The 13970-nt window shown below is 48.1% G+C and overlaps 1 protein-coding gene across 3 annotated transcripts in view; it reads right to left on the reverse strand.

Moving 5' to 3' along the window:
• Nucleotides 1-13970, reverse strand: part of ebf1a (EBF transcription factor 1a) — a 133541-nt gene that overhangs the window by 12122 nt on the left and 107449 nt on the right. For all 3 annotated transcript variants that reach the window (XM_029257241.1, XM_029257240.1, XM_029257242.1), the window contains exon 11: nt 8388-8476. In XM_029257241.1, coding sequence (XP_029113074.1) covers nt 8388-8476 — 89 coding nt within the window. The remainder of the gene's footprint in view (nt 1-8387; nt 8477-13970) is intronic.

The following is a 13970-nucleotide window of genomic DNA, read 5'->3' on the forward strand; positions in this document are numbered from 1 at the left end:
CCTCGCTGTGAACAAGCCCTGGAGCATGTGCGCGCGCTCGGCGGCCAACATATTGCCTTTCAATCAGCCCCCGAGACCCGCCGAACACACAGACAGAACATGACGAGGAGGTCAGCAAAGCAATAAAGATTTTAGTACGCTGTCCAAGGTGCTAAATTCACTCAATAATGGGGACGCTGCCACTATGTTAACCTCTCATTACTCGCACTTTCCGGGGGAGGGACCGAGCGTCGGGAGACGGCGCCTGGTCCCGCTTCCTGGGCCGCGAGTGTGTGATTGAGAGACGAGAGGGCTGAGCCCGGGTAAGTGGATCCTTCGTATGGATGCCGGCTCGGCGCCCCGCGCTCCCCCGCCCGGCTCGGATGTGTGCGGCCGAGATGAGGAAGGAAAATCACGGCGCGGCAAAGGGGGTGCTCCAACCCGAGGCGTCAGAGCACGGCCGGGCGCTCGCCGTGACCGCTCCCCGTTTGGCCTCCGTTTCCCGATCGCTTCGCGCAGCAGAGGGTTACCGTGCGGCGGCTGTCTGCGGAAACATTTAATAAGCGCCTTATCTACATGTGACCATCACAATAATTCCTTCGAGGGAAGTGATTAAGAGAGAAGGGTAAAACAGAAAACTGGCGCGCGGTGCGGAGCTCAAGCGTCGCGGCCGGGCATCCTCGTTCGCCGAGCAGACGTTCCATAGACCATCCCTGCGCAGCCTCCACACCTATCCGTCTCCTGCTCAACGGAGGATATGCCGGACCAATCCGATTAGCGCGGGGCTGAAAGTTTGTCCGGATAAACAAATAAAGGACATTAGGAGCCCTGCGTCCAGGGGTCGAGCGGCTGTAACAAGAGCCCATTTCCTTGATGCAGGAGCAGTTCCAGTAAGACAGACAGAGGGGAGGGATAAACAGGAAGGAAACCCGATCCAGGCACAGACCGGCCCCTTAGTTAGGAGCATCGTTAGTCCCCAGATCGGCTGCTAACCGCGGATACGACGCGCACCTACCCCAGCGTTCGTGTTACGCGTTTCGCTTTTTTGGCCGGGTTCAGATGTTTGCTCTTCCCAACAGAGACCTTCGGACCCTTTCGTTCATTTGCGCGTGCGCGTTCGGGCAGCCTCGCTCGCGGGAGCATCTACGCGCAGCAGCAGAGCGACACTAACAAATGCTCTGCATTTCGTAATTAGCTGGAAATAGCTGACACACGACTTCACATCCGATGGCCAAAAGCGCAGCACACTGTCTCCTGCGTCCTGTCTCCTGCGAAAAAAAACAACCCGGACTCTGCAGCTACAACAGACCTGCAATTGAGAATGTTCCCCGGTCATCTCTTTACTGTGCAGATTACGAGAGCCAGTAATGTGATATATGTTCATTAGGGAAGTACATGCTGTTGGAAAAACAAAGAAACGTCATGTTTAAGTCACATCTGGATATAAAGGCAACAAAGCACTGCACATTTACAAGGGAACCAGGCCAGTAAAAAGATGACAAATTTATTCTTGTACTTGTTCATTTGCAATTTTATCATCTCCTAATATTCTGTTAGAGCTATAATACAAGTGGGGTCAGAGTCATTCTTCTTTGGGGAAAGGCAAAAATGATGATGTCATAATTCCTTCAGCAGCCCTCTGACCCCCAGGCACTTATTGCTGCAGGCTTTTTTCATTATTAGGGATATTGTTTCCTAGGGCCTCGCGTAAACACCTGAGCAAACAGACAAACACCTTTGCTGAGCCAGCTGCACCTAGGTACCTGCAAACGCTTACCCCACATAACCACACACCCAACAGATAACATGGAACGCCCAATAAGCCCAGAGGCAAAGGTAGAAGGAAGAGGCTAGTGGACACCATCGGTGGGGAGCGGTCTCTTTATCGATATGCTTTCCTCTGCGCCGAGGGCGAGGCACCGATATAGCTAGTGCCACTAAAATCATCCCCAGATTTTATTTCCCTCGACTCTACACTGGAAATATTCTTCCGTTAGACCTTTCTTTTCGGTGCAACAAGTTTCTCCAGGATTCTTTCTAAAGCATAGGTTTTTGTGGTACGCTGCCCCGTCATGCCTTCGCTTATTCCGTTGTTAGATAATTTATTCGTTTGGAGCGCCGCGTAATAAAATGACTAATTCAATAACGAGCCGGGTCCAGGATGAGCCACCATAAATCATGACGCCGCTTGCAGCAGGCGCTAATAGTGTGGCATAGTGCAGTGTCTTGGCTGCTCATGCTGCGTGGGCTCGGGGGGACCGATGTGCATGGAATGACGTCTTCAGTAGGGGTCATGGCAGCACGATGACAGCATCCGCGTGCGGCTTATACCCCAGTGAGAAGTGTGTCACCTGCGCTACAGGAGCGAGATTCGACCGTGTTCTGTTGCTCTCAACCAGGCCACGCGTGACAAAGAGAGGGAGATCTGCAATCTGGTTCAAAGTGGAGGCGTTCTTGGTGTTCAGCTCTCCGTGTGCTTCATAGGGCTGATGCTGGAGAGCAAAGCACAGCAACATCTGAGACATGGAGAACCTCTCACAGTCCTCAGCTTTCTCTTTTCTTTTAATGAGGCTCTGGATAACAATTAGCTCCCCTGATGAATGGCGTTTTTTGTTAAACTCTAATTAAAAAGGGTATGCTGACAGGCAGAGGCAGTGTCTTGTCGCAGAGTGTATACGGGGTGAGTTTCATGGCCCACCCTCTCTCCTGTGGGACAGGAGGTAGAGGAGGGAAGGAGGGACTCAACATCCCCCAACGCATCCCAGCCTCCCCGGTTTTCAGCACATCAGCCTCAGACCTGCCAGCAGAGCCTGCCAGTCATAACCATCAGGCTGCGTGCTCTTTCCCTAATGTCCTTTTGCCTGCATAATTCATACATCATCCTTGTGACTCAAAGGTTACTCTTGGAGAGTCAATAAGGAAGGAAGACAGTAGGGGACTTTCTTACAAACACAGACCAAATCCCCACACAACCTCCTGACAAAAGTTACTTCCAAAGTTTTATCCTTGATATCTGATATGAAGACCTTTAACCATCTAGATGAGGCAGACCCACACTGTTACAGATTATCTTTCACTATATTATTTTTTGAAATGCTAGTTACATCCAGGTGGCCACACATCTCTTGCCTGCACATGATTTGACCGTGTTCTGTTGCTCTAACCCAGGCCACTTGTGACAAAGGGTCCAGCAGGGGGCTCTCTATTCCCCTGGGAAAGGGGGCCACATTAGATCCAGGCCTCCGCAGAGGAGATGGCCGGCATGGATCAGGTGGATGTGAACTGACAGGGAAAATGTGGGAAACAAACAAGGACAAAAACAACAACAACAAATGGGGGAGACAGAACGAGGGGAACAAACAGAGTCACAGATTGTCCTTTTGAACGGCGGCCAAGCAGATCAAGCGAAGCCACTCCGTCATCAGCGCGGAAATGTTCACTGAACAATTAAAGGTTCTGCTTTCAAACATCTCCTCGCATGGACATCAATCCCACAGTCTGTTCTTTCCTGTCTAGCACCCTGCGCGTGGGCTCCTGGCTGCTTTGGCTGCTTTGGCTGCTTCTCGGTCTATATTTTGACACTGCTTAGAAAAAAATCCTAAAGTGACTTCCTGTTTTGCACTTCTTTCTAAAACGAATTAAACTTTATATCTCTTGGACTGCAGTCCTTACAAAGAACATTTACTTATTTAGTAGACACTGTTCTCCAAAGCAACTTCTAATGAACTCTATGTAGTGATATCAGCCCACACACCTTATTCACCGTGGTGACTTACACTGCCAGATACACTACTTACACTGGGTCACTCATCCATACACTAGTGGAACACTTTCTCTCTCTGTGTCACTCACACACTACAGGGGAAGCTGACCAGCATGTCTTTGGACTGTGGGAAGAAACCAGAGCACCCAAAGCAAACCCACACAGATGCAGGGAGAACATACAGCCTCCACACAGGCTGGGCAGGGATCGAACCCACACCCTTCCGTACCACCCAGGCGCTGTGAGACAGCAGCGCTGCTTGCTGTGCCACCCAGGACACACATTTATTTTGGAACAATGAGGTACCATTGTTCTTTTCCGTTTTTCTGTATTGTTTTCAAGCTGCTGTTATTCAGCTGTATGCATTAAAGATATACAATATAAGCTGTATAAATTAACTCTGTCTGTTGAAGGACGAATTTACAGTAACAGTGTGCTGGTAATCCAAGAGTGACAGACAGTGCAGGACGGTAAAAGACCAGACAATGACCGAGTGCGTGACGACGTGACTGGAGCTGAGGCTTGGTACAAAGCCTGTGCCGTCATCCAACGCCCAGTCCCACGCCCATCCCTCACCTGTCTGTGATTGAGCCCAGCACTTTAGAGAAGTGCGTCAACAAACTGTTATTACCTCAATAAAGGGGAAAATCGATAACCCAGAAATGAACAGCCAACACTGGAAGCTGACGCTGTTAATATCAGTGAGGGTGGCAGGGGTTGAGCAGGGACAACTGGGGAGCGAGAGAAGGGGCTCATGGGTAAAACCTGCAAACGTGCCAAAAAACAGGAAAGACTCCACAAGTGTTTTTTTTTTTTTTACACCGACACACCTTCTTCATTTCATTTGGAATCAGCATTTTCGGATGTGCAGCGCAACAGAGAAATAGATTTCTCTTTTTTCTTTTATTCCTCCTTTTTTCCCGTTCCCCTGCCTCTTCCCCCTTGTGGTGACTCAATTACTGTTGGGCGAGCAATAATAAAGTCCAGGCAAGAGCAGGTTCGATCGGCTGACCCGCGAGAAGGCGGCCCCGGACAGCTGACTTCACAATGATGGATCACCTGGCTCCCCTCGCGCTGGCGGATCAGAGCCCCGCTGGAGCAGAGCCAAGTGGGGTGTGACTCAGGAGGCCGATCTCGCTGTGTACCATGGGCTTAACCCTTCAAAAGCCAGAAGGGAAAGTGAGAGGAGGCACACTCACTCATTAATACCGTCTGTTACAATGTGGGAGCGCGGGTGTCAGAGTGTGTATTTGGGGGGCATATAGGATGCAGATGGTGTGCAGGACATATACAGGAAGCAGAAATGGGGGGCTATAAAGTTCACTTGTGATCCGGAGGAGTGTTGTGTTAAGACAGAAGCTGGGTTTTATTATTTACTTTGGCTTTAGGAACTGAATAAAGGATCTGCGTTTCTGGGATTTATACTTTCTTTGTGCTAAAATCCAGATAACTCAAAAGAAGGCTTGTGTGAGGAACTGGCAGGACACACGCGCACACACGCGCACACACACAAAGCTCCTTTCCTCTAGGAGTTGTTGGGCACCTGACAAGCAAGCTGTCCAGAAGAGGAGATCAGCTGAATATTTTTCCCCTTGTTTCGACTATATGGTGGTTTGCAGCGAGCGGTTTTCTTGTGCTCGTCGGTTTCAGGGACTGTGCGCTGGGAGCCAGCCGAAGGCGCTCTGGCCGTTGAACAGCCTCTCTTGGGAGGGCCAGCCTCTGACAATGCCGAAAACAGTGGGAAATTTTTGACTGATGACTCTAGTCGCAGTCTGTTAATTCCACCAATATTTATCACAACTGCCAAGACTGGAGCACAAACGGCCTCGATTGCAGCGGTTCTGCTAAATTCCCCTGCATTTGTCATGCCATTTAATTAGATAAAAGGAACATATACAAAAACCAGATTGCACTGCAGCATGAATCCTTTCTTTTACTCAAACAGTCACGATGACTGGAATCAGGGGATTCCGGGAGCTGGCAGGGTTTAAAAACAGGAGTCCCCATTTGTTAATGAGGTTGTTACCCTCTGATTGGAACGGCAGGAGCACGACATGAAGGAAGATGAGAAGTGACCTCCCAATGGACTGGAAAAGGCACACGAGCAGCATCCTATCAGCACATCAAGGGGAGATCAAACAAGACTCAATTGTTTTGGTGACAGCGGTTTGAGGACCTGTCCCCTCCGTGCCAGCTGTGGCGTTGCTGAGAGAGACGAGGACAAACACCGGCAAGACTCCGCTGTGTACGTGTGGGTGGGGCATTACTCATCGCTTCCTGGAAGAGTTGCTTTTTCTCTGTGCTGACATCATAGCTGTGGCGAAGGCTTCTGCCTGACTTCACCTTCCAAAGAACCTGCCAGTCCTCAGTACCCCAAGAACTCTGAACAGCTCACCCACAGACAGACCCAACGCAACCAAACCCCCGAGTACATTTATGAACATTTGAAATCACGTGGCACGACCCATTACACATAAAACTAGGTGAACCAGCAAGGACGAAACTACAAAGAAGCGCCATTTATGAGTAACGGCTAAACAGAAGTAGAAAGCTAGCGGATGCAACGCGAACGGGTGAACTCCCTTACGGCATAGGCGCCTGCCCACAGTAGGTGATAAACGCCGTTCCTCTTGGAAAGCCCGCTGAGAAAGTATCTGGTGTGTTGTGCTGGGAGAAGAAAGCCTTGCAGATTAGTAGAACGGCTAAAAAATCTGCACCAGAAGCAACCCTCTGCCAGCGAAACACATGCATAAAGCACTGAATACGGTCTCTTCAAAGCCAACTTCTGAACACAATCATTTTATCACTGACAAAATTATGCCGACATGTTTAAAGCAGCATGCTGACTTTACAAAGATGCAGTCTTTAGCAGTGAATCCTCTGTACAGAATGAGCACAGTGTTTCTACCTTTACCGTCACCTTGCAAAAACAAGGAGTGGGTTAGAGGCAGGGGTACGGAGGATCGAGGGGGTAAAACCATGGCAGCAAAGCGGCCTTTACAATATTCTGACGCTACGAAGTCGCACCGCCTCAGACAGAAACCGGCGTCTGGGACAGCAAAAAGGGCCAGAAGACTGAGACTGAGACACTGACAGGCAGGGGAGAGGCTAAAGAAGTGTTTGGGCACTGGGTTAGATATCAGCTCTACTTCTTGAATGCAGATTAGGGACAAACACACCCGAGAAAAACTGAAAAATGAAGTGACCGAAGACCCAGAAACCGTGTTCATTACTAGGATGCAATCATTCTCACGGAATAGGGGTAGCGCTAATGACAGGAACGCAGCGTCTCACAGCCCGATGACACCAGCAGTGACAGATGCAGTGTTTCTGCCGACACGGTTATAACAATTTTTACTGGTATGCAGAGATCGTCACAATGTCGGCATAGTATGGGGCCACGAAGATTCCCTTAATACAGGAATAGTAATAATAACAGTTTGTTAAAGCACAAGGATAAAACGAATGACTGGGAGCCCTGATCCTCTTTAGCAACCTACCCACATATCCCTGCCATCAAAATAACTTCTCTGCTTAATCAGCCAAACTGAGGTTTTTTTCTACCGGACAGCCCTTCCAGATTCCCATGCCCTCAGTGCTGTCATTGATTGCTGACACATCACAGCACCAAACTTGCAGAAAAGCCAAAAGGAGATGGGGAGGAGAAGAAGTTAAGGGTCTACATGAGGCACAGAGAGACACCTGGAAACAAGGCAGAACTAGACGACCTGTCTGACAAGGAAGTGGATCCAGTTCTGATGCTGCTGGGCTGTTCTTCAGCCAAACCCCTGGAGCTCTGTAGAGCATATTCACCCGTGCCATTACAACTCTACGACATGCGCCATCTGCACTGCAAGGCAACCTCTCCGCTCCCACAACACGACGCTTCGTCCATCTTTCCCACAAGAAGGACTTCTACTAAGGGAAGATTAACTGCCTTTTTCTGGTAAACTGACTTCAGAGTCTTTTCCTGACAAATCATATCTAATGTGAATTTTGTATAAACTAAGATTCCCCCAAAGGAAGAGGGATCCAAAACAGAGAGCAAGTTAAAGGTCAGGTACTCTCCTCCACTGCAAGCCTTGCCACATAAGGCCAGAAAGCCAATCCAGCTTCTACCTCACAAGGTCAGTTCCACAGCCTCCGCAATTACACTTTTCAGTCTGCTAAGTGTTCTTCCACCATTGAGGTTCTGAGGTTCAGGACATGGAAAATGAAACAAAATAATATATATTTACTCCTCCTGAAGGATCAGTTTACACAAACTCTCATTAGGAGCCCAGCTCGCACCATCAAGAAGAATGTAAGCGAACGTGCCACTTTTGGTCTTCCACCCGTTCTTTTGGTAAGGGAAATGCGGCATGATGGGATCTATACTAATACCAGAGTCACCCTTATGGGAACGAGAAGCTATGGAGGCAAGGAGCATCCCAAGCATCCCATTCCCAGGGGCAGAATCAACATTGTAGGATTCTCACAAAGGCTTTTGGGACCACGTAGGTGGCGGTCTAGAAAAGAGCCTATGTCAGTTGGACACCTGGCAGTGGTATCCTGAGTTTCCTTCACAATCTCGGTAAAAGCATCTTGCCCAGCACGAAAAGTAGAGGGTGGGGCACACCGTAGGGTTGCGGAGACCGGGACTGACCTTTGGCAAGCGCTCTGGGTCACCTGGGTGTCGAGGGATGACCTTCTGTAGCCGCTGAAAGCCGTAGTCGATGGTGGGCTCGTTCAGCGCTAAGGAAGCAAAAGGTGGATCCATATCATACACTTGAAATGTATGTTAATCAGAGACAACATGCTGCACAAATAGTACTACAATGTATATTGTTATTGGCGTACAATGTAGATATGGGGCTTAAAGAAGTATTCTACAGATGTTTAGTAGAGAAGTAATTTCGTAATGCAAATTAAAAAAAAATTGTCCTGATGTGGTTATTTCTGCCCCTCCATATGCAGGAAAATTATTTACTTTCATCCAGGCGCTAAAAATAAAATAACAAAATCATAATGCAGTCTTAACAACAAATATGAGTTTTTTTTTTTTTTTTTTTTTATTATTTCCCCATTAATAAAAACCCAAGCACTGCATGTTATAGTTCCAGTTAATAAGAGGGGAAAACTTGGCAGGGTGTTAGATTTAAATACACAATCATGCTAATGGTAAGTAATGTCACAGTGTCTCAAAAGTAGATTGCTGTTATTTATAAAAGTAGCTGCAAAAAGCAGGTGTGCCACAGCTATCTGGGAATTTGAGAGGACGCTGGCTTTAAATTCAGTGCTGCAATTACTGGGATAAACTCTTTATCTTGTCAGGAGTGAGACGTAAAAGGCTGTCAGTCATAGATGAGAGGGGAATAGTGTTGATAACTGGGAACAGACTGCAGTCGTGCCAGATAAGCGAGAGAGAGAAGGCCGCAGATCCATTTATAAAAGCATGTTGTCGGAAAAGAGGACTGTGAAAAGTGCCATTAACATGCTGGAACAGCAAACAAAACTACAAGAAAGGAAAGTTCTGATGTGACAAAGTCTGTTTTTTGGCAGTTCTTAAGCTCTACCGGCAAGTAGCCGAGTCCAGTCCTTAAATATTTTTAAGTTATTTTGAAGAAATGCTTTAAAAAAGAAGAATGCCCATTCCAACGCTACTGTAACTTAAACAATATTAACATTGATTGGTAAAGGGCCTCAAGGCAAATTTGCACAGGGAGAATTAAGTGGGATTTTTTTTTTTTTTTTTTTTTTTGCATACTCTTTATTTTAATATCTGGTTCTCGCTTCGGAAAATGTGCCCCTTTGAGCAGGAAGAGCCTCAAAGGAGCGCAGAACTCCAGCCATCAGCAGCCAGTGACAGTTTCTTGCATAATAATAGAAGACGGAATAATGGCAAAATATTTGAAAAGGAATCTGATACGTTCCGCACGGCCAAACGTGGTCACCCCCCTTCCCCAGCTCTGGCCCCCGAGAAAACTCGGCCCTTTCACTCCTGTTTTCGTAACCTCTGAGGCCTTTGTCGAGGTGCCTGCAGTATTTTGACACTGAAACAATGACCCTCTTCTTCTGCTAGGCTGGTGTTTGTTTGTCTGTTTGTCTGTTGTGGTGCGTGCCATTCTCTCCAGGCTCCGCTGTGATTCATTTAAACCCCAAAGACGCCGAGTGGGGGGCCTCCGCTCGGGCTCCCGAGGCATAGCGGGGAGAAAGGGACCGGAAGAGATGGCGCGGGTGACAGGGAAGATGAGAACGCGAGAAGAGCTACGTCGGTGGGGGGCGATGTGGATGTGTAAGTACACGATGCAAGAACTGCGCAGAACAGCCCTCAGTCTAAGGGACTTATTCTTCCATGCGGTGCTCCAGCTCCTGCCAAGCCCTCCTAGCTGTCCCAGTAATTGGTCCTGTGGGCAACCATGGAGAACTATCGTAAAAGAGGAAAAGGTGTCTCTGAACTTGCACGGGCATTGCTGAAAACCAAAGGCCTTGCGTTGCATCAAATGTGACCGGAAAGAAGGCTCTCAAGCGGGTCTCCGCGTAGAAAGACGCGCTCGGGCCACGCGGCGTTTCCATCGGCGAGGTCGTATCCGTGCCTTTCGGGACAATACCATGCGAATGTACCCAATGAACGGCTAAAACGCAGGGCGACTCAATCGATACGCTGGAGAGACTCTCGAGCGCAGACAATAGTAACTCTCGCGCCAGCGCCGTTAGTCTTGCTGACTTCTCACTAGTACATCTTTAATTTAACGCAACGAACCTCTTTTGAGCCAACAGCGCATCCATTGTTAATCAAAAGACTGTCAGAGAGATGAGTGAAAGGCGAATTTGTTTCCTCCGATCTCTCAGACAAGGGCGGCACAGTGATAGACGCTTAATGTGAGCAATTAAAAGGACTTGTCTAAATATGGTGGGCTTCAGGGTGAGGCAGAGAGCGCCGCTGTGAAAGGAAGGCGTTATGCTCTGACAGAGGTAATTGAATTAGCACCGTCTCAACATTAATATTAAAGGAAAATAAATATAATGTGGATATGGGTGTCGGAGCAGACACGCTGCAGAGGAAATGAACGGGGCGCCGGTGGCAGTGGAATTAATCTGCTCTCCTTCTCTCTTTTCCCCTCTTTGTGTAGGGAATTAAAACTGTACTACCTCGCCTGCCAGGTCGTTACTGATGACTAATATGTGATTTACACAATCCCTTAAAGCGCTCATCAGTGCAACTGAAAATTTTCCAATTTTGCATCGCTTAAATTATTTTTCCCGAGTCCATTTGACTATTGACCGGTCAATATTATTATTCGCTGAAACAATATATTCAAAGCCAGTGAAAATATCACAGTGCTGTAACTTGCAACAAAGGACGAAGTCGCAGTAATACGATGCCCCTGAAACATCATTATATACACTCTCTTCACATTTTCCTTCCCTGATGCATTAAGTTCTTGCATGAAGATTTCAGATATGACAGTATGTGGAAGAAAATGGTATCTGAAGGAAATGTGTAATGATTTCATGCCCGACAGCAATGTGTTCTAATCGTAGTGCAATAAAACAGAGAGACTTTCAAAATGCTGGCAGTCTGTGTGGGGGATTTTTTTCTCTCTCTCCGTCTCCCTTCTGTCGGCCCTGCGGGCTGCTGCCGGGACGTCTCCTTGCAGCGCGAGCCTAGCTCTGCCCTGTCCCGCATCTGACCGGACAGACTGCGGACCACCCTGGATCAGCCAATCAAAATGGGCTGTCAGCTGGCGGCGCGCAGGCGACAGTGGCGGGGAGGTTGGAGCACTCGCTTTCAGCATCCCGAAGCTGCCCGGCAGGGTCGCAACTGTGGGTGCTTGTCTGGTGCCCAGGCGCCGCCGGAGCACCGGATCCGCAGGTCGATATAGGGCGTGGAGCTCCGCTGCCTCGTTTGTCCGGGAAAGTCTCCCGGCGGAGCCCTGAGAAAGACGGAGCCATGCCGGCGAACAGTGTCGATATTTAAACTAAGCTGGCTCTTGGGCAGAGCTGCATTTTCCAAGTGCTCTCTCTTGCTCCTATGGCTGCCGTGTGTTTCGACACCAAATACGAACTCAAGTGGCGGCAAAGAGAAGGAAGCGGGAAAATGACTGACGCATCACAAGCAGCGACGGCGGCTCTTTCGCTTTCGTTTTGTTTTTGGAATCGGAATTCTTGTGATTGCTGATACGCGTTTGGTTGTTAATCGGTTGCTAAAGATCGTGCATTCAAGGACCGTGCTGGATCAGCCGTTTTACTGCACGCGACAACACACTGCTGCGATTACAGGCCGAATTGGGCACGGCTTCACAAAGGGAAAAACGGTCCAATGAAAAACCGTAACAAAGTTTTCCCGGCCAAATGGAACAGAAGAGCAAAAAGCTCTTCATGAGCACCTTGTGTCATGCTAAGTACTTGACAGGGCCATGTGATCAACCACAAAATTTATTTAAGGAGTGAAAAGTTAAAAAAGAAAAAAAAACAGAGAAAAACATTTGAATTGGTTCTACAGCATGACGGAGAACAGACGCATGGTGAAATCACCAGAAAAACACACAGAATGTGACAGAGGCAAACCCAGCCGGGGGGCTGACAATGCATCATATTTAAATGGCCTTCCTGTAATTAGGGACAGGGAACAGCACGTCGGGTCCATAACTCTTTGAAGCACGGGATGGGGGGGATAATGAAGCGGGGGCCGGGGCGGGGCGCGTGTAAGAGTCCCATTAATGTGCTGATATAGAGATGGATGGGCTCGCGCCTTGTGTAAACAGCACGCTGCACTTGGAGATGTCTGGAGATGTTTACTCCCCCTTATTGCTATCGATTTCTACATTCTGCGCAATCTTCTCACCAGCCAAGCAGATAATGTATACTTACTGCAGGGTGAGGGTGGGGTTGAAGGAGGGGGAGGCAGGATGGGAGGAGTAGGCGGAAGAGGCGGGTGGCGGCAGATTGGTGGCGTATGGACGGGGTGGGGGATTTTATTCTGGACCGCATGTAATTTCGCAATCTAAACAGAATAACAGACGATACGCACATATAGGTCCTGCGTCCTGTAAACTCCCTATCAGGAAGAACATCTTCCCTTTTAATTTCCCTCACATTAGGAGCGAGTTAAATCCACTTGCTCTCGTACCAGATTTTTGGAAAACATTCTTCCGCAGTCAAGAAGCTTGTTAGGGTAACAACCTTGTTAGGACGTAGAGAAACCTTTCTCCAATGAGCGCAACCGAAGAAATAAAGAAATGAGATGGGAAAGCGTCGTCATTCGTTAGCGCTTTTCGGCACGATCCGGGCCACGCCGGCGGCATCCGGCGGGCAAGCGAAGGGCCCGCGGGGGAGCGAGAGACTCGTCGAACATGAATCTTCATCGTCTCCCTCTCAGACAGGGCGCTAGGAGTTCAGCTGATAATGAACTCTTACCAGGGACATTCCTGTGCGCGGAGACGTGGGAAACGATAGAGTCGTGTCGGGCCTCAAAGAGAAATCGTGCAGCTCCTCAGCTCCCGACTCATTAATGGAATCATGAAATATATAAATAATGACTGTGCCCTGAAAAAACGTATGCCCGATAACAATTTGGAACCAGCGGATTACACGATAATCGGAATTATACACGTGTACAGAGTGGCTTTTTTATTCCTTTTGGATTTTTACTGGAGAAATCTAGTGTACGTACAGTGCCTTGCTTAAGGGTACCATAGCACGATGTGAAGCTGGGCTGTCTGAGTATAAAGTGATGGTTCTAACTGCTAAGCTCCATGCTGGCAGCCACAAAGTGTCACCCGGATCCTGTACGCTCATAAACATCCTTTGTTCATCAGTTAAACACATGCACCTCTCATCAAGTACATGGTGACACGATGTATAATATGTACACGTTTTTAGCGGTGAGACTGAAATAAAAGGGCAAAAATGCCGTTTTTATTATTGTTTTTTATTTTTATCTCAGTGTGTTAAGAATTAAACCACAAGGGCAACGTTTACAGTAGGTGAAATATGATTTTAAACAATTTCTCTGTTGTAGGTCTCCCTAATCACCTTCAGAGTAGAACTTCTGTGAAAACTTCAGGTTATTGGTCTCTCTGGACTGCACCGGTGTTTATTAGACAGAAAGAACAGCAATATTTACACAATTCCTGTACACTTGCCTGCGATCTTCTCTGAACATTACAGTATCATATTGGCACAATGTGTAGAAGGGTTTTAGTGTTCCGTGTTTTAGCTTTTGTGGTCAGAATGTATTTTTTGA

The sequence above is a fragment of the Scleropages formosus genome, chromosome 13, assembly GCF_900964775.1.
Source record: "Scleropages formosus chromosome 13, fSclFor1.1, whole genome shotgun sequence".
NCBI classification, from domain to species: Eukaryota; Metazoa; Chordata; class Actinopteri; order Osteoglossiformes; family Osteoglossidae; genus Scleropages; species Scleropages formosus.